Here is an 18,944-nt window from a genome sequence, read left to right on the forward strand (position 1 = left end):
ATCGATGTCTGGTACCAACCTCTCTCTCTAGGTCGTCCTCAGACGAGCCCTCCATCGTCGCTACCAGTCATCCCGGTTCTCCGTATAGGATTTTTGGGATGACTTTGTTCTTTGTGGTTGGCTTTACTATGCTGATTAAGGACTGGGGGCGCAACTCCTCTCAGTCCTGGTTCTTAGTTCAGAGTGTCCTTCTCCTAGATGGGCTTTATGCCTATGAGCCCCATCTGCCCGGGGAGCATTGTCGGGAACGGTGCCTTGCTCAGGGACACCCTCGGTAGCACTTGGTCTTGCCGGGACTTGAACTGGTGACTTGAACTCCCAGTTGCCAAGCCAACTCCCTATCGACTTCGCCACCACCGCCTAAACCACATTTCAAACATTTCTATTTTTGGAAACCAATAATAGCAATGGTTTACTTGTGAGAAATCAGTCATTTTATTGTATTTTTTGTCATCACATCACAGAAATCTGTCAATTCTTGTAAAAAGACACATACTGTATGAATTAGGGTGCCAACATTATTCATTATAAACCCTAACTCACAAAACATTGTGTGTGTGGTTGCTATGCACTGTTTGCATAACGCTGTTGTGAGGTCAATTTATTTTCCAGCATGTATTTCATTCTCATGCGATATTATGTTAAACATTATGCCAACTGAAAAAACACTGTTTCATGTTCAATGTTCAGGATGCTGAATGTTGCCGAAACACCCTATAATCAAGCCTGTCGATGTCAGTAACACTGTTCATTTCAATCAATCAATGTTTATTTATATAGCCCAATATCACAAATGTTACATTTGTCTCAGTGGTCTTCACAGTTTGTACAGAATATCAGTATGACAATACGACACCCTCTGTCCTTAGACCCTCACATCGTACAAGGAAACACTCCCGGAGAAAACCCACATTTAAAAAGCAGTAAAAGCTAAGTTCCTGTTTTAGGAACAAGACAAATTAAAAACAATGTTAACGAACAGATAAACAAAGAAGGTGTACCGTTTTCAAATCAGTAAACATGAATATCCCCTTTAACATTTATCAAATCTTAATTATGGATCTAAAAAAGCCAATGAGCAGAAAATGCCTGAGTTAATCCTTATATAGCAGAACAGTGAAACTCCTAATATTAAAGCACTTCTTATACTCAACTTCCTTCTCCCAAACATTGATTGTGTTTTTCCTCATACTTCTTCTGTGTCCTCCTTTACGCTTTGCTCTGTTTGACCAGCTGCTCCACCTCCTTCATGAGGCGCAGGCACAGCTCGTCCTGCCACGGCAGAGTGACGCACTGCACCCCCACGGGCAGACCCTCGCCTCCACACACTGCCTGAACACAAACACAACATCCAGTCAGAGAACCACTAAAGTCTCCTGCCTCCATCTACTGACCAACTGCAGAACTACGGCTTCACACTGAAGGTTTTTACAAGTGCTGTATGGAACAACTGTTGTGTAAGTCACATCAGAGTGTCTTACCTGTTTGAAGAGCTTGTCCCACTGATCCTGATAAACGCCTTTATAGTGCTTCAGTTCCTCCTCATCCTCTGCATTCACAGTGGAAACAGGAACAACTCCGGCAGGAAATTGTAGGAGATTGAAAAGCAGCGTGTAAGACGCAGCGCCTGGAAGGACAGATAATAGGTTATTCACCAGGTTACAGAAGAAGAGGAGGAAGTAATATTATTGTTGTTGTTGTTGCAGAGAGATAGCTCTTTTGCTAATACAACAGCATTGCCCTCTCTACTATCAAGTATCAGCCAAAACTGAATATCATTGATACAAATATGAGGAAAAACCTTTGAATGAATGGACGGATACTATTACACCATATAAGCCTTTATTTATATAGCCTTCCTATGAAGTGTTTTAAAGTTCAATAATTAACACAGATAATATTTCTCCTTTTTGTCTCGGACATTAAATCATCCTGTATATGTATATTTACATATATTTACTGGGTTCAAATATGTCCACCGGTAGAGATTTGGCAATCATTATGCCACAAATCAATTATCCTAGCAAGGTAACAATATTTAAAGAGGCCCTATTATGCTTTACAGGATTATCCCTTTCCTGTACTGTGTAATATTTGATTTTTTTAAGTGTTTTATTAAGTTACGTTTTATTGAACTTAAAGTGGACCTATCATGCTATATTTGAAAAATATATTGTAGGGCCATATCTATATAAAACATGTCTGTGAAGTTTTTTTTTCAAAATACCAAACAGATCACCCATTGTAGCCATGCCTCATACTGCTCAAACCCCTCTTTTGCAGCCCTGTTAAGCCCCTGTCACACTGTCCCGAAATTGACACCCGATGGACACACGAATATGGAATTGTGAATTTCGCACGAAGATGGCCGCGAACCACACACGAAGGCAACATTTACATTACATTTAAGACATACAACTGCAATGAAAGTACCAAAAACAATTATGTTACAGTACTATGAAACTGTACTGATATCTTCAGAATTTGTTCTTTACTTTATCCGTCTTTATATGTAGAAAATATTACGTTTTCTCTGTAATGTTGTTTCCATAGCAACAACAACTTCTTGTCAACTGTCCTTCAAAATAATATATTATATCCTTTTTAGTTTCACAGAACACAAATTGGGTTATTTACATAATATGTTTACATGATTTTGTTGTGCAATAAAACAACCCGATGGACACACGATAAAGGAAATGTTCAAATTCGGCTGTGATCGTAGCAACATCGGGCCATTCGTGAAGGCATCTTAAGCCATCGTATGATCGCTGGTGGAGTTTCTCAGGCTCCGGCAGCAACTTCGTGAGTGGTGGCAAAATCTTTGGCATGCCAAAAAATTGCCGAAGGACCTTGCGAAGGTTCATTTTCATGTTGAATTTCTGTGTCAATGTTGCCCTTCGTAAGGCCATCGTGAGGGCATCTTGTTATCATCGGTGCCATCGGGCATTCGCCCCGATCAGAGTGAGGGTGAATGCACCGATGATAACACGAAGATGACACGATTTGACAAGATGCCCTCACGAGTGCCTTACGAAGTTGCCGCTCACGAAGTTGCTGCTGGAGCCTGAGAAACTCCACCGGCGGTCATACGATGGCTTAGATGCCCTCACGAATGGCCCGATGTTGCTACGATCACAGCCGAATTTGAACATTTCCTTTATCGTGTGTCCATCGGGTGTCAATTTCGGGACAGTGTGACAGGGGCTTTAGAGAAACGCAGATTTTAGGTCCTTAGCTTGAAAAAAAGAAAAGAAGAGGAGGCGGAGCTAATGCCTGATCAGAATTCTACCGGAGATAAAGTTAAATTCGGTTGTGATAATACGCCATCCTGTTTAAACCACGTCAAGGATTATTTCTGAGTATGGAGCCCAAATGCCTTTTCTCTTGCGGGTTTATCACAAGGTAAGTTCCTTTTTTTATTTCCTGCTTTTTAAACACATGTGCTCTCCAGTACAGGTTAGCTCTGAGTGTTAGCGAGGCTTGCTAATGTAAACACAGACGAGATTACGTCCAAAACTTGTCAGGCATTGTTTCTGATAGCAACTTTCTGTTGGTCCATGACATCACAGCGGATGGAAATCTGGGTTGCGTTCCAATAATCCAAAAATCAGCTCCTAAATTCAAACCCTATCTCCTATTCCTTGACCTCTGAGTGAAACGTCACGGGGTTAAGGGATAGTGGATAGGAGAATTCAAAAGGACTTAGGAGAAGAGACTGCGGTACTTTAGAGAATCTGAATGCACTTTCACTATCCGACGTGTTTATGATGCGCCAGCGGACGTCATGAATGTGCGTCTGCTGCTGTGGGGGAACTATGGAAACCACAGTTTTCTATAGCGGACTACAACATGGATGTTTAATAAGAACGAGGGACTACTGTAAACTCATCTAGAGACTCTGCACCATGCTCTGATGCTGCTGCTTTGCTTTATGAACGTGGACAACAGAGAAACATATTCTTCATGACCAAAGTTGGAATTGAAATAAAAAATGAAAGTGAAACTTATGCCCGTCCCCCTCTCCCTCCGGTCCACATTAATACCAATGATCCCAATACGTATGATTGTATGAACTAAAGATCTTAAAATCAATACAAATGTATTTATTATAAACGTTAGTCCTTAACATCTATCACTGTGTATATCACCATTCAAACATCTCACACAGCTCAGTAAAGACTGAAATGTTGACTTTATTTGATAATTTCAGTGAAAACTAACGTTCATATTTCTCTTTTTGATTATAATACTGATGAACGTTCAAAACAAAGCACTTTGGCAACTTACCACATACGTTTTAAAAAGCTTAATAAGCACCGTAACTTTCATGATATTATTTAATTGGTCATAATCGGTTGTTTCCGTGAACGGCCGACTGTTGTGTGACGCAAATGCTGCGGCTGCAATGCATTGTGGGGCAGCATTTTCTCCTCTCCTTTCGTCAAGGGAGGTCCAGTGGTTCCTAAGCTAAAGGAGGTTATAAAGGAAGTTTGAAACCTCCTTTCCTTTCATTTGGAGAATTGGAACGGCACTTATCATGGCTGCCACTGAGGGACTTCCGGGTAATTTCACTCCTTTAGGAAGGTTCCTAAGCTAAATGGACTATTGGAACGCAACCCGGGATCAGCTCCGTTGTAGCCCCGTTTTTAGAGATTTGGGTACTGACGCTGCGTGAGTTCCCCGACGCACCGGAGACACATATTTATGTATAAAAGACATCACAAAGTGCATTTTGCATGAAAGGTCCCCTTTAAGTATAGAAGTAGTTTGAGTGCCGTACTGGTGAGCTTGCCGCAGTAGAGGTGGTTGTAGGCCGGTCCGGTCACAGGGCACAGCAGAGCGTCTATGTTGCATTTCCTCCACTCTGCTATCGTTTCCTGAATGTAGTCCTAATGAGAACACAATTGAGCAAAACAATGAGAACTTAATGTTCTGCATTCCTAGATGCAAAAGCGTTATTAGCCGACAACTAACAGTACATCAACTGCAGCATGCTGCTTCCACAGATCTGGAATGGATCTAAAAACAAGGCAGACAAAAAAATGTGTTTGTTTTTTGCCCGTCACATGCAATGTAACGAAACCATAAGTGCAAACCGATGACGAACTAAGTTACTTTCTCACCCAACTCCACAGAGACCTTGTAGAACAACGGAAGCCCGAGTAAACTGAAAAACAAAAGCAAGACATAAAAACCGTGCAAATAAAAAAATAACTGTTTAAGGAAATATCTACCAAATAAATATTTAAACCAATTTTATACTCAACAACCTTGAGGATATAATGTTAGCCTGTATGCATGTTTGTCAGAGGGTGAGAACTCACAAAGGGCTTGAGCAGAAATGAGAAGGTTTTCTTCAACCATATAGGAAGAGCGTACGGTACAATCTGTGCTTTGAGACAAGGGTCCACAGGGCTGCCCTCTCTGAAACAGAAAATATAAGGGTTCATTAGCACACAACATGATCTGTTTCATAGGGATTGTAACTTGGCTCATTGGTATAGTTAGACAGGTTAAGTTATTTCAACAAGGACCATGCATACAAATTAATCTCAGAAAAGAAAAGATATGAATTATGCCAGATTATATTTTATAGCTAATTTCCATCTGCAAGGTAATTCTAACTCACAGTTTTTGGAGCAGAGTGGTGGCTCCGTCTGCCAGAATACCTCTTATAACCAGTTCAACTAAAGCGTATTCCAGATTCAGATGACGGTAGGGCACCAACTACAGGCACGAATGACAGACAGGGGAAAAGGTAACAGCATTAACAACATAGGGCTCACATCACATATGTTATGTGGCAGTAGATCATACAGTGTCCGTGTGTCTGAGTGGAGAAGTCTTACCGTGTGCCCTGCTGCCTCTAACAGAGCTTTGACCTCTCTGACGCTGCGGGCCATGCTTGGAGACGGTTGTGTGTAGCCGTCGCTTTCTAGGTAACCGATCCGGAGACGTTTGGAGCTCTGGTAAATCTGAGGACAAAAGGTTTTCTTTCTGTCAAATCGATAGCGGGACATCCGAGTGGAAACAATACAAACACAACATGCTTCTTTCTCTCCTCTTCTTCTCTTTCATTATGTGTAGGTATTACTTTTGTTTGTTGTAAATACTTTTGGTATCCACTGTTTTAAAAATTCGAATAAATGTATATTTAAAAAAATGAAATGTAACTAATATATATTTGTAGGAAGCATTTTCTTTAAGTAAGTTTTTCCTTTATTTAAAAGCTTTACTTAAGTAGCCTAAAGCAGTTTCTAGGTAAAGGAAAAGGTGAACAGTTTGATTCAAAAAGGTTGAAAGGTTTAAAGATTTTAATGTAATTTATACAGCTACAGTGTAGAGTGCTTATTTTCAGATTCCTATCTGTATGTTGTGCCTCTACTGTGACTTATTTCCATGCTTTAATGCTCACAAAGCTCTTTATTTGTTCATACTGCCTGTGCTGCAGCCCAGTCTGCTCTGATTGGTTAGCTGGCCGGCTCTGTTGTGATTGGTCAACCGCTTAGAGATGTCCCGCCCCTTAGCCTATTATGTGAAATGTGTTGGAGCACTGGCCAATAGAAGCATGAGTGTTACATAGTGATGTCATTAAGGTATGGTAGTAAACAAAGTCAGGGGGGGGGGGGGGGGGGAGTGTGTGGGAGAGAAACTCCATCTAAAGGGAACTATGGGATTGTAGCCTTAGCAGACCTTTTACATGCACAGAAACCTATATAACACCCTACAGGATAGGGAAACCCCAAAAAGCAGAATAAGGCCTCTTGTTAGTGTCAATGTGTCCACAAAGAGTCGTTTGCTCGCAGTCAGAGGGCCAGATCCAGGATTTTTTAGAATCAAGATGAACACAACCATGGATGTTATTGTGTCTTTATGTTTCCCCTGCACATTATAGGTGAACTCATTATTATTAATATAGCGAGCACTTTCCCTGCTGATCTGATCCAATCCTTATTGTTCCTGAAAGAAACTGGTCCGGGGAGTTTTCCAACCTCTTAAACTTTAAAGGAAACCAACATATCAAGGTTGTATGTGGATGGGAATAAAGACACTCTTCATTCACTTATCGAGCCGTTAGTAGTTCTGGCAGCACGACCCTACCCTGAGGCAGGCCCGGGCTGGCCATCGGGAGCACCGGGAGGTTTCCCGATGGCCTGGCATGCCAAGTGGCCTGCTGGCCTTAGGATTTTTTTTTTGTATGTATTGTGAACGCAACGCTGCGCAAATGTGGGTCTGACGCTGCCTCACAGAGAGTGACTGGCTGTCTGGAGGGGGGAGTGATTCGTAAAATATGCATGAATAATAATAAAAAATGTTAACTAGGTGAAAAAAGTGTTGTGGATATTTTAGACTCTTCAATACTGCAAAGATGTACAATGAGAGTAATCAATAATAAACTGGTGAAAGCAAACAGCGTTGTCTTGTTGGTTATTTATTTGAAGCTTCAAAGGCACAGGTCTCACAGAGTATAGGATAGTCTGCAGGAGTGTGCACAGGGTATAATGTGTGTGTGTGTGTGTGTGTTTTATAGAGGACTGTTGCTGTGCAGAAAGGAAAAGAGATAAGACTTTCTCCTGACTGTTATCTTACAATGCTCTCATAGGGAGAGCCGCATTTTCCAGGTACGACCTTGGCAGGAAGCTACCGTGTGCTACAACAGGTTGAGTTGACCAAACAGTTTCTAAGCATAATATCATCATTTGGTTTTACCATATAAAGTAAGTATTAAGTAATATAAGAAATTGCCACTACAAAAGGTAAGATAAACTTTACAAACGTGTTGAGAGCTACAACTAGTCTTTGCTGCTGCCTCAAAGAGGAGCAGAGGGAGAGGAGGGAGACAGGAGAGGCTGGTTCAGGAGCACAGACACACTCACAACTATAAATGAACCAAAAACAAATAAATAAACAAGTTTCAATGTTTTTTCATGTTGGATATGGTATGTTATTGGTTATGGCCATGTTCTTATGATTATTTAAATGTATACAGTTCTGTTTCATATGGCGGGTGTAGTCTCTTTATTTCCCCCTCAAAATGCACCAGATTGATGCATTTAAGTCCAACATTTAAAAAAATAATCTTACCGGGGGAGCATGCCCCCAGACCCCCCCTAGAAGATTTGAGGTCCACCCTCACTTAAAATATGTTCACATGGATAGGTTCCTAAATAGCTTGGCACATTTTTTTTAAATAAACCCATGTCCATATGTTTATTCTGGGGTAGTAGATTTAAAGTTTAGGGCTATCACTATGGGCAGCAACGCTGTAAATATTGACAAATAAATCCAGGAAAATGGCACAAAAGAAAGCTGGTAGTGGCCTGGCTGGGTGTATAATTCCCGGCCTGACTTATTGTCCCAGTCCGGCCCTGCCCTGAGGCCAACATTGTGCAAAAAACGGTTTGCTGCTTGTTAATTCTTTTGCAAGCCTTATCTGTGGCCAGGGCCGCCTTAATGCACGGGCTGACCTGGGCTCAAGCCCAGGGTCCTACGGAGATCGGGGGCCTATCATAAATTTTTTTTTTTTTTTCGGGTGTTTTTTTAAAATTTAAGATTAACTTTTAATTTTAAATAAACTTTTAACTTTTCAGAATATGAAACGTTTATTTCCAAAACCACACAATAAATACATTTTTGAAGCTTGTAAAGGGAAGATGACAGCTCTCACTCGCCGCCCTGCACTTCCACAGCGCCGCCCCCCCTCCCTCCGGCTGAAATTACGAATGTAAGGTGTATAGTAATCATAGATAACACGGCAGGGTCCGTTACAGTTTGTTTTCATCTGATTTCAAATAAACAAAGTCTTAGCTTTCAGAATATTCAGATGATAAATACAGCTTTGAAGCTTGTAACGGCATAATTACAAGCGGAGAACGGAGTAACTTGACGTCACAGCAGGCATAACAACAGCCGGTGTTTCTCGTGAGTGTTTTCCCCGGGACGTAAACGCAATACACGCAAAAACACACACACACACACACACACACACACACACACACACACACACACACACACACACACACACACACACACACACCACACACACACACACACACACACACACACACACACACACACACACACACACACACACACACACACACACACACACACACACACACACACACACACACACACACACACACACACACACACACACACACACACACACACACACACTTCCCCCAGACCAGTAATCCTGGTCTCGGAGCCAAGTAGGCCGTCTGGTTCTGATAGCGATGGAGTAGTTGGAGAGGAAAAACAGACAGGAGGGACATTATCTGTTGGAGGAGATGGAGAAGACGACGAGAACTTGCTACGTGGAGGGGAGCCAACGGCAACCGGACAAATACATGAGGGAGGCCCGATACGTCACTCATCTGGAGGAGAGGACCAGGCGCGCGTAGAGCAGAGTGGAGAAGTGCGATCACAGAGGCTATAAATGACTTTGATTTGTTGTTTAAATAGGGAGCCTACAAAAACTATCAGCCCCAGGGCCTGATGGCAGATTAAGGCGGACTTGTCTGTGGCATAATTAAAATATGATGTTCAAAGGTGTGCTTATATAGGCCGGGTTTTGAACATTAACTAGATTATTGTGGCCATCGCTCTGCCTCACACCCACTTCTTTATTATTTTTGGCAGCATCTGGAAGATTGATGACATCCAACTGGCTCTATTTTTTTTAAATATACATTCACAAAATCATTTTGACTGTCTATCTTGTAAATGTATTATCTTGTTTTATCTAGACACACACTGGGTGTTTCTCAATCTCGAGTACGCTTGCTTGGTAGCACATGTCTTCCGGGCGTCTTGCTTCAGAAGCGAGGCAAGAATACTTCCTAGCCTCGGAAAACAAGGAATGGAACAGGCGAGCAAGTGTGCAGGTGTGCGTCATATGAGAGGCCCCGCCTGGTCCGTGCGCAAAGCATTGTGGGGATTTTAAGACCGTGGAGTCTACACATGTGCAGCCTCGAAATTTCTCCAAATGAAGCACGCCGGGCTCGGTAGAATTCCAAGTATGCTGGAGATTGGAACAGTACTTCGGCGGCACTCGATGACGTAGTATGCTTGAAATAGTGGCTCTGGAGCAGCTTTACTCGCATTGAGAAACACCCACTATCTATTGCCCTGGGAGAGTGATCCTCCTCTATTGCTCTTCCCAAGTTTTCCCCACATTAATTGCAATTCATAGTGAGGGTCTAAGGACATAGTGTGTCATTGTACACACTGTGAAGCTCCCTTAGCCAAATGTGTAATTTGTGATATTGGGTATTTGACTGATTGATTTGACATTGTAACTGTCACAAAGCATACTGTGCCCCCTCACTGAAAAGATGAGCAAATCCATAGCAGCAGCAAACAACATGTCTGTCCAGGTTAAGGGTCCCAGCCAAGAAGTAGTCTGTTACATAAACCTATTTTGAGGTGGACAAACCTGCACATTAAAAGGCACGGGTGGGACAGTGGGGTCCAAAGAGAACATGTGGTCACACAGCAGCGCCTGCATACACAGAGCCAGACTGTCCACATCCCTCGCCATGGGTCCAGCACAAGACGGCACTAATGTAATGAGAAACATAGCAAACAGTAACCAATGATTTTCAGGCAACACATGTAGTATATAGGCAATGATGATACAACTTACCTGATTTTTGCCCTCGGTAAATGGAGCTCAAACCCTGTGAACTGAATAAGACACAAAACAAAGAAAACATATTAATGTAATGAATGATTATCCAAAACCTACTGAAGCAGAGACACTCACCTGAGTCGACCTGGAGTTGGCTTGAAGCCACAGATCCCACAGAAGGAGGCGGGTAAACGGATGCTACCCCCTATATCACTGCCCATCCCCAGCAGGGAGCCCCCTCCCCCGATGAGAGCCCCCTCCCCGCCGGAGGAACCTCCGCTGGTCTTCAGGGGGTTGTGCGGGTTCAAGGTCTGCCCAAAGATAGGGTTACTGCATTCATAACTAGATATTAGGTCAAAAATAAAAACACATAAGCATCAAAACATAATTACATGAGAGCACACCTGTACCACAGTTCACTCTCTATACCTTTATTAAGAAATTGTATTTTTATTTTTTTTGGGGATTTCCCCTTTCCTGTAGTGTGCTATATACTGTAGGTTGTTATGCATAATGGTCTGCAAAAGCTACAATTCATCAGTTCCCTCTGGAGAGTTCCTCTCCCACACACTCCCCCCCAGCCTGAAACGCCTCCATTGGACTCCTTTGTTTACTTCTGTAACATAGTGACATCACTACGTTAGCTAACCAATCAGAGCAGACTGGGCTCTGGTTTCAGACAGAGGGTGAAAAGAGGTGCTTCAGCACAGGCGGTATGAGAAAAATAAAGAGCTTTGTGAACATTAAAGCATGGAGACATGTCACAGTAGAGGAACACATATGAACATAAAAGGGCCTCTTTAAAGAAATCACACACGAGAACATAAGCACAGGCAAGAAGCATGTTTACTTTAGTAGGGCTTGGGGTATGTTTGTTTTCACAAAAGGAATAGCCCCTTGTTTCTTCAGAACTTCAACAAGAACGCTGTCTTCCTTGGCAGGGTGGTCCAGATTAATGACAACACCACAAGAAGAGTCGTAATTCTTGTGATGTAAAACAAAGACAAAAGAGAATGGTTAGAAGAGAGCATCAACTCATCAAACTGAGCTTTATAGGTGTTGTTGGTATAATCATAATATAATAATAATAATAATATAATCATTTGCAGAACATGCGAGTAAAGATTACATTCTAAATCCAAAGAGCAGGGTGACCTGTCCTGCACACACCTGTACTTCATCACTGATCAACTAACCTTAATTTAATCCTGGATCACCGTTTCCAAAACATTGTTGCATTGTTGGAAGAGCCTGAGACGAAAGCTTTTCATCGCCCAAACTGTAGCTATTATGCTTACGAAAATAAAGCATTTGAAAGACGAGTGTAATACACAACGACAGAATACCTTGTATCCATAGTTTTCTTTGATGCTAACTGGAACTCCATACAAGAGACCTTTCCTGTTAGAGTCAAGAGTTTTCATCTGATCGAAACTCTCCAACAGGATCCCAGTGCAGCAGTTCAGATCTTTATTCAAATCCAGAGTCTGTGGGAAGAGGAAACACAGCACAGACCGGTTCCTCCAAAAGCTTGGTTTTATAGACCATGAAAGTCATATAGAAATGTGCAAGCAAGAACATCAATATTTACTTTGTAACAGTGCATATAGACGATTTAAGCAACAAGCCTTGAACATATATATGTATTGCATTTATTTTGATTAGACACAAGTCTGCTGATAAGTTTTAAATAAACCTTAAAGAGTAACACTAAGATCTACTAGGCATTTTGAAAAAAATAAAGGTATGACTTGTGTTATGTTTTTTCACCTTTTCCATGTAAGAGTAAAACACCTCCTCAGGGTTGAGCGAGCCTTCCTGCAGTTTCTTTGTCAGCTCGGAGAGAGACAGCGTCAGGATGAGAGCGGAGTCGGTCTCTGGATGCTAGAGGGCACACACAAACACACAGTAGGCATTCAGTAGAAACATATGTGTGGAAAGTGAATTCGGACACTAGGCAATAATTATACTTACTTTTTATAAGTATGGAAAAGATCTTCATGGATGTAATATTTCAAAAGAAAAAAATCACACCATAATAATTTGTTATGTATATCTGACTGTGACAACCCTGTGGTTGTCCACCATGTGGTGCTGTAAGAGAGACCCACCTGTGGCACCTGGTTCCACTATTTAAGAGGGCTGCAGAACTCTCTCTCTCGGCTGCCCTGCTCGGTGCACCAGGCCACTGCGTTGGGATAAATAAATGATTGTTTTGGACAACTCCGGTGTGGAACCGTTGTCCTTTTGTTACAAGCAGAGCCAGCTTGTAGCATATGGGGGATCGTCCGATCCAAGAACCAGGTGATATTTGTTTACTTGATTTGTTTGCCTTGATTGTGTAGACAGTTTGTTCCTGGTGTAGGGCATTAAGGAGTAGCTTTGGAATTACCTTTCCTGATAGGCATAAGCAACTTCTTCTTTAGGGGAGCTTGTTGGTTTGTTATTTTTGTGCATAAACATGATTCAACATTTTTGTCATGGGTACACGTCCGTGGCTGTCTTGGTGAGTAACAGCTTCGCTGGGGCTTTACCGGGTCATTGGGTAAGTGTTTAAAACACCTGTCGTGGCATGCATGAAGACTAGGGTGAGACAAGATAGTTAGTATTGGGTAGGCAGTTAGCTAGGGGAGAGGTATTCCAGAGTTAAACAAATAAATAAAATCATTTTAACCCTCCGGTATCACTGTGGACGTTTTTGTCCATATGGGTAATTGTTCACTTTTCATTTTGCAATAACTTTGGTTGAGTTTGTGCAAATGGCCTGATCTTTTCTAACAAGGCTATTTTCTCGATCTATTTTTGAATTTTTTTTCACAACTTCTTCGGGTTGAATCTTGAAAGCAACTTCCGTCCTAATCAAAAATACCAAGAATGTAATCATTTTCAGGATTTTAACCCTTTAAATGCCATTTTGAATACATGAAACCGCTGTTGTTTTTCATGATGATCACAGTCTTGGATATGTCAAAGATTAGCAACAACATTGATTTTGGTTAATTATTAGTTTTTGCACAAAATCAGATTGAACAAAAAACTCACACATTAGTCATTGGGGACAAAAATGTCCACTTCTAAAAAATGCTCTAAAATGACCACAGATTAATATTTTATAACAACAACCCAGTGGTTGTCCACCATGTGGTGCTGTTGTAACCTGGATTTTTCTTGTAATCAGCAGTGATGAGACCCACCTGTCGCACCTGGTTCCACTATTTAAGAGGGCTGCAGAACAGGCTCTCGCTCTCTCTCGGCTGCCCTGCTCGGTGCACCAAGCCACCGCTCCTCTGTGTTTTATTGTTGGTTGTAACCACTGCGTTGGGATACATAAATGATTGTTTTGGGAAACTCCTGTGTGGAACTGTTGTCCTTTTTGTTACAAGCAGAGCCAGCTTGTAACACTGACTTCTATTTCGTATATGGCTTCGCCCTCTAAGGCTACTGAAACACTTGTAGTCCACGCCCACCCGCCCGACAATCTGCTCCCTCTTTTCTTCAGCACACCGTTACTGAAGCACAAGAGACACTTCAATTGCAGAGTAAACATGAGTAACAATTGTGAGAGATTGTCCCTCATGTGGCTCTGGGTTCATAATGAGTTATGACCAGCACACAGTATGCGAATCCTGCCTGGGGTCAGAGCACGCATACTCTAAACCAGCAGGTAGCATGCACACACTGTGCCCGTCTCCCCTCGGGCAAGCGGAGAGCGGACGCTCTTGCTGCTGCGGCCGAGGAGGACGATTGGCCCGTCCAGGCTTACGAGCCCGCGGACGGGGGCCTCATGTCCCTGGGGCCGAGTGCCGGGCAGGAGTCCGACAACTCCTACCCCACCTCCCTCCACGGTTCACCGTTCGGTTCTCCCCTCCCTCCTCTCCCCCATACGGGGGAGACAGAGTCAGAGCAGGATACCAGCTTTGCGGCCGAACATGCTTTCCCCCTCTCCGTCACCACAGCGCTACCGGCGATAGGTGGCATCCTAGGGGAACTGCCGGAGATCACTCGCAGGGCGGCCGCCTGCAGAGATCTCCCCGTTCCCCTAGCTCAGGAGGAGAGGTGTGCTCCGGACGACATGACCGGAGTTTTTTTCGCGGGTGCAGACGGTCAGGAGTGACCCGATCTGGCCACGCTTCCCAGCCATCAGGAGGTTCCAGGAGGGGGCGGAGGCAAACCCGAGGACCTTGAAGGCTCCGGTGGCCACATTTGTTCCCCTCACCACGGTGGAGGGGTTCACAGATGCTGCTTTCCCAGCCACCCCTTATCTGGAGCCGGGCCTGACGGCGTTTTTTTGGGGTAAGACAGGCCAACATAATCACCGGACGGCGCTCTACGTTGAGCTCCCCCAGAGACCAGTATGTCACCCGCCAGGCCGACCGGGTGCACCAGTGTGCCTTTCAGGCAGCGGAGAATAACATCGCGCTGCTCTCCAACTCGGTGGTGATGCTGGTAGAGCGGTCCACCACCAAGGCAGAGGAAATCAGCAAGGCGGCCAGCAAGGCGGCCAGCAAGGCGGCCAGCAAGGCGGCCAGCAAGGCGGCCAGCAAGGCGCTCACTCTGTGCGCGTCCATCGCTGTCTCCCAGGCAAGGATTTCCGCGTGGGTGACACAAATCCAGCGCCACCTCTGGCTGAAGCAGGCGTCTGTTACGGAGACGGACAGAAAAGTGCTACTGGACGCTCCAATCAGCCCGGACGGGCTGTTCGGACCCCAGTTCCACACCATGGTGGAGTCCATGAAGACGGCCGCGGAACAGGCGGACGGCATTCGCCAGCATGTCAGCTGGCTCCAGTCTGCTGAGCACCCACAGCGGCAGCAGCCGCGGCATCCACGCCGGCCACAGGAGGCCGCAAGCGGCGAAACGCCCACAGCAACCGCCTCGGCGTCAGGCTCGCCCTTCGGCTCCCCCGCCACCCCAGAGTCAAAGGGGAGTGGGGCTCCCCCGCTCCTGGTCTGCTCCGCGAGAGCCTCAGAGGAAGCAGAGCAGGTAATTAAGCCAGCTGCCACTAACCTGTTGATTAAGTAGACAGCAGAGCTCGCTGCAGAAGCCTGCCGGTTTTGACCTCTGTTAATAACCTGCAGAGCTCGCAGCATTCCTCTGTCCAAGATACGCCTCCTACACACGGTCATAATAAACCCATGAGCGCCGTTATAACGCCTTGTGTGGACAGCACTGCACACACCTCCATTCATCCCCTGAGCGTGTACACGCCTCGTGATGAGAGCCGGAGTGAAACGCAGCATGTGGAGGCTCCCTGGCGTGGTTCGTCGCCATGACGACCACAGAACATCTCAAGCATGTGCGCCCGCTCGTGTTTCTCAGAGTGGCAGCGCGTGTGTCTGATGGACAGATGGATGAGCAGGCTGATCAAGCCTCTCCCACCCCACAGTTCAATGGGATACAGGAAACACTCCTGTTATCCCAGGAACAGTCTTGCGCTCCATTCAGAGCTGCAGGAACTCCTGTTGAAAGAGGCTATTTCCAGGGTTCCTCAAAGGGAGGAAATCAGGTGTTTTTACTCCCGTTATTTTTCTAATCCCGAAAAAGACTGGGGGAATGAGACATCCTCGATCTGTCAGTATTCCACATGCTGACGATCAAACAGGTGCTGGAATGTGTTACCCAGGACGACTGGTTCACTTCCACCTGAAGGATGCATGCTTCCACGTACCCATCATCCCGAAACACAGGACATTCCTGCGTTTCTCATTTCAGGGAATATCAGACCAGACAATCGTCTGCGGTTCAGATATTCCCTGGCTCCTCGCATTTTTGTGTAGAGAAGGCTGGAGCCACTACACAGAGGAGGGATGAGAGTGTGGTTTCCTTTTTCCTTTTTTTTTTCCCAGGGAGGAAGTTGCTTTACAGACGTTACATCTCGTATCGCATCTGTCAAAGCCTGGGTTTCATAATAAATTGGAAGAAGAGCTGTCCTCTTCCCTCTCAGACAATCGTTTATCTGGGAGGGGAATTAAACTCAGCCAGCATGAGAGCGCGGCTCTCGCGGCAGCGAGTGGAGAAACTGACAGCTCCCCTCCGGCGTGTCACAACCCGCACAGCCCTCTCCGTGACACAGCCGCTCGGCGTTGGCGTCAGCTGGTCACGTGATGATCCCCCTGGGTCTCTTCCAACAGGGGGACACTCCAGAGGTGGTTCATTCGCTGCAGAAGCCTGCTGTTTTTAACCTATTGGTTTATAAACTGCAGAGCTCGCGGCATTCCTCTGTCCCAGATATGCCTCCTACACACGCAGTGTGAGAAAAAGTTTTTAGAGAGTACTTGTCCATGGACAAGTGAATTTGGCAATGTACTTGTCCGAATACATTTTTCACTTGTCCAGAATTGACAAAAATTGGGGCCACTGGAATCTTCTTCTTCGTCATCGTATTTTTTACATTTTCCCACGGTTTTTACAACACCGCTAACGTAAGTGAGCGGTAACATTTTACTGCATCACACAAAGGGTTGGGTATCGCTTGGATTTTAACGATTCCGGTTCTGCTTTTCGATTCCGGTTATTTTCGGTTCTCGATTCCGGTTCTTTGAGAGGGTAAAAATAAGTCCCATGACAAACTGGGAGAAAAATATATTTATGAAAACATTAAGTCAAATCTGTATTCCTATTTACAAATCACTTCATACTGTTTAATTTCTTACGGTTATTGAATACAATTATATAAAAATAATCTCTGCATTGTTTAGTTAGTTCTAAGTGGTGCAGTTTGAGAATGTACAAAGACTCCAGCTCATTAAAAACTCTGCAGCTAGACTACTAACGAATACCAAAAGGAGGGAACACGTTAGTCCTGTCTTAGCTACTCTACACTGGCTTCCTGTAACTTTTAGAATTGATTTTAAGGTGCTTCTCCTCATATACAAAGCTCTAAATGGACAAGGACCCAGCCACATTGCTGACTCTCTAATGAACTACACACCTGCCAGAACACTGCGATCATCAGATGCAGGTCCATTAGAGGTCACCAGAAAGAGTCATAAGAAGATCGGTGATGCAGCCTTTGTAAACTACGCCCCAAAACTGTGGAACATGTTACCCAACAATATTAGGGAAGCCAATACATTAGGCATTTTTAAAAGGCTTAATCTCTTTACCAAAGCATTTGACTTATTTTACACTATTATACTGCACTATTCTCTGTGATTGACATTGCACTATTTCTTGTTTTATTCCCTATGTTTTTATTTTTAATTATTTTATCCCACTTTATGCTTTGCTCTTGCTGCTTGTTTTACACTGATTTTATGTCTTATTTTTTACTGATGTAAAGCACATTGAACTGCAATCCCCTGTATGAAAGGTGCTATACAAATAAAGTTATTATTATTATATTTATAGCCTATCCTAGCGCTTTTCTACAACTCAAAGACACTTGCACGCTTACACATGTCCTGCAATACACATGCTGGCAGCTGCCCAGCTGCGCACTGTTTGTAAAAGTTAATAAACAGTATAAATAGCATTTCAATAATGTACTTTCTATACCCTGCTTCATAAACAATACTGACATTCCTGTGCTCCTTCGAGTCTGGGGGTCCGGGGATGTGAGGACAGCGCAAGGACACAGACAGGGAGGCTGCTTCACTTCATAAAGGAAATGGTGGTCAATATTAACAACACAGGAGCTAAAACGCTTAATAACCTTCATTACGTGTTCGAGAAAGTACATAAGAAAGTTTGACAAAGATGAGGCTGTTAAACGGGCAGCGGATCCGCTGTGTGTAGAAAGAGAGGGAGACGCTGAGCTGCACCGTGCAGCGATCAGCTGATACGGAGCATAGAGAGAGAGCTGCGGTCCGCGGGGCTCGGCCTCGCCTCCTGTCCTCACAACTCTTATTAATCCCGGGACCGGACAATTGTTATTTGTTCCTACTTGGAACCGAGTTTTGCTTCCCAACCCTGCCACTGTGCTACACTTCCCCCCCGCCCCCGTCTAACTGTACAGAAAGCGGCGAGATGCATTTCCTTATGAATTGACAAGCAGAACCGAAACTAACATTTCTAAACGAACAATGGCGGACACGTACAATTTGCGAATGAGTTCTGCCTTTTGTAAACTGAATTTATCAATAATTTGTCAATAAATCGGGGCGAAAAACGTCACTTGTCCGCCGGACAAGTCAATTGAAAGATCTACTTGTCCGATATTGTAAATAACACGTCCCGGACGGTGGGACGTGTACTTTTTCGCACACTGACACGGTCATAATAAACCCACGAGCACCGTTATAACGCCTCCTGTGGACAGCACTGCACACACCACTCATCCCCTGGGCGTGTACGCGCCTCATGA

At 44.2% G+C, this 18,944-nt stretch overlaps 1 protein-coding gene across 1 annotated transcript in view; it reads right to left on the reverse strand.

Moving 5' to 3' along the window:
- Positions 1-515: 515 nt before the first annotated feature.
- LOC117445087 (vitamin D3 hydroxylase-associated protein-like) overlaps positions 516-18,944 on the reverse strand; it is a 30,792-nt gene continuing 12,363 nt past the window's right edge. The window contains exons 2-15 of the mRNA XM_034080490.2: positions 12,410-12,523; positions 11,986-12,126; positions 11,490-11,623; positions 10,775-10,981; positions 10,655-10,695; positions 10,445-10,569; positions 5,853-5,978; positions 5,633-5,730; positions 5,328-5,427; positions 5,127-5,170; positions 4,983-5,022; positions 4,784-4,892; positions 1,482-1,627; positions 516-1,332 (exon numbers count right to left, since the gene is read on the reverse strand). Of these exons, the coding sequence (XP_033936381.1) occupies positions 1,210-1,332; positions 1,482-1,627; positions 4,784-4,892; positions 4,983-5,022; positions 5,127-5,170; positions 5,328-5,427; positions 5,633-5,730; positions 5,853-5,978; positions 10,445-10,569; positions 10,655-10,695; positions 10,775-10,981; positions 11,490-11,623; positions 11,986-12,126; positions 12,410-12,523 (1,548 nt within the window). The 3' untranslated portion in view covers positions 516-1,209. The remainder of the gene's footprint in view (positions 1,333-1,481; positions 1,628-4,783; positions 4,893-4,982; positions 5,023-5,126; positions 5,171-5,327; positions 5,428-5,632; positions 5,731-5,852; positions 5,979-10,444; positions 10,570-10,654; positions 10,696-10,774; positions 10,982-11,489; positions 11,624-11,985; positions 12,127-12,409; positions 12,524-18,944) is intronic.

This window comes from Pseudochaenichthys georgianus, chromosome 4 (genome assembly GCF_902827115.2).
Source record: "Pseudochaenichthys georgianus chromosome 4, fPseGeo1.2, whole genome shotgun sequence".
Taxonomy (NCBI): Eukaryota; Metazoa; Chordata; class Actinopteri; order Perciformes; family Channichthyidae; genus Pseudochaenichthys; species Pseudochaenichthys georgianus.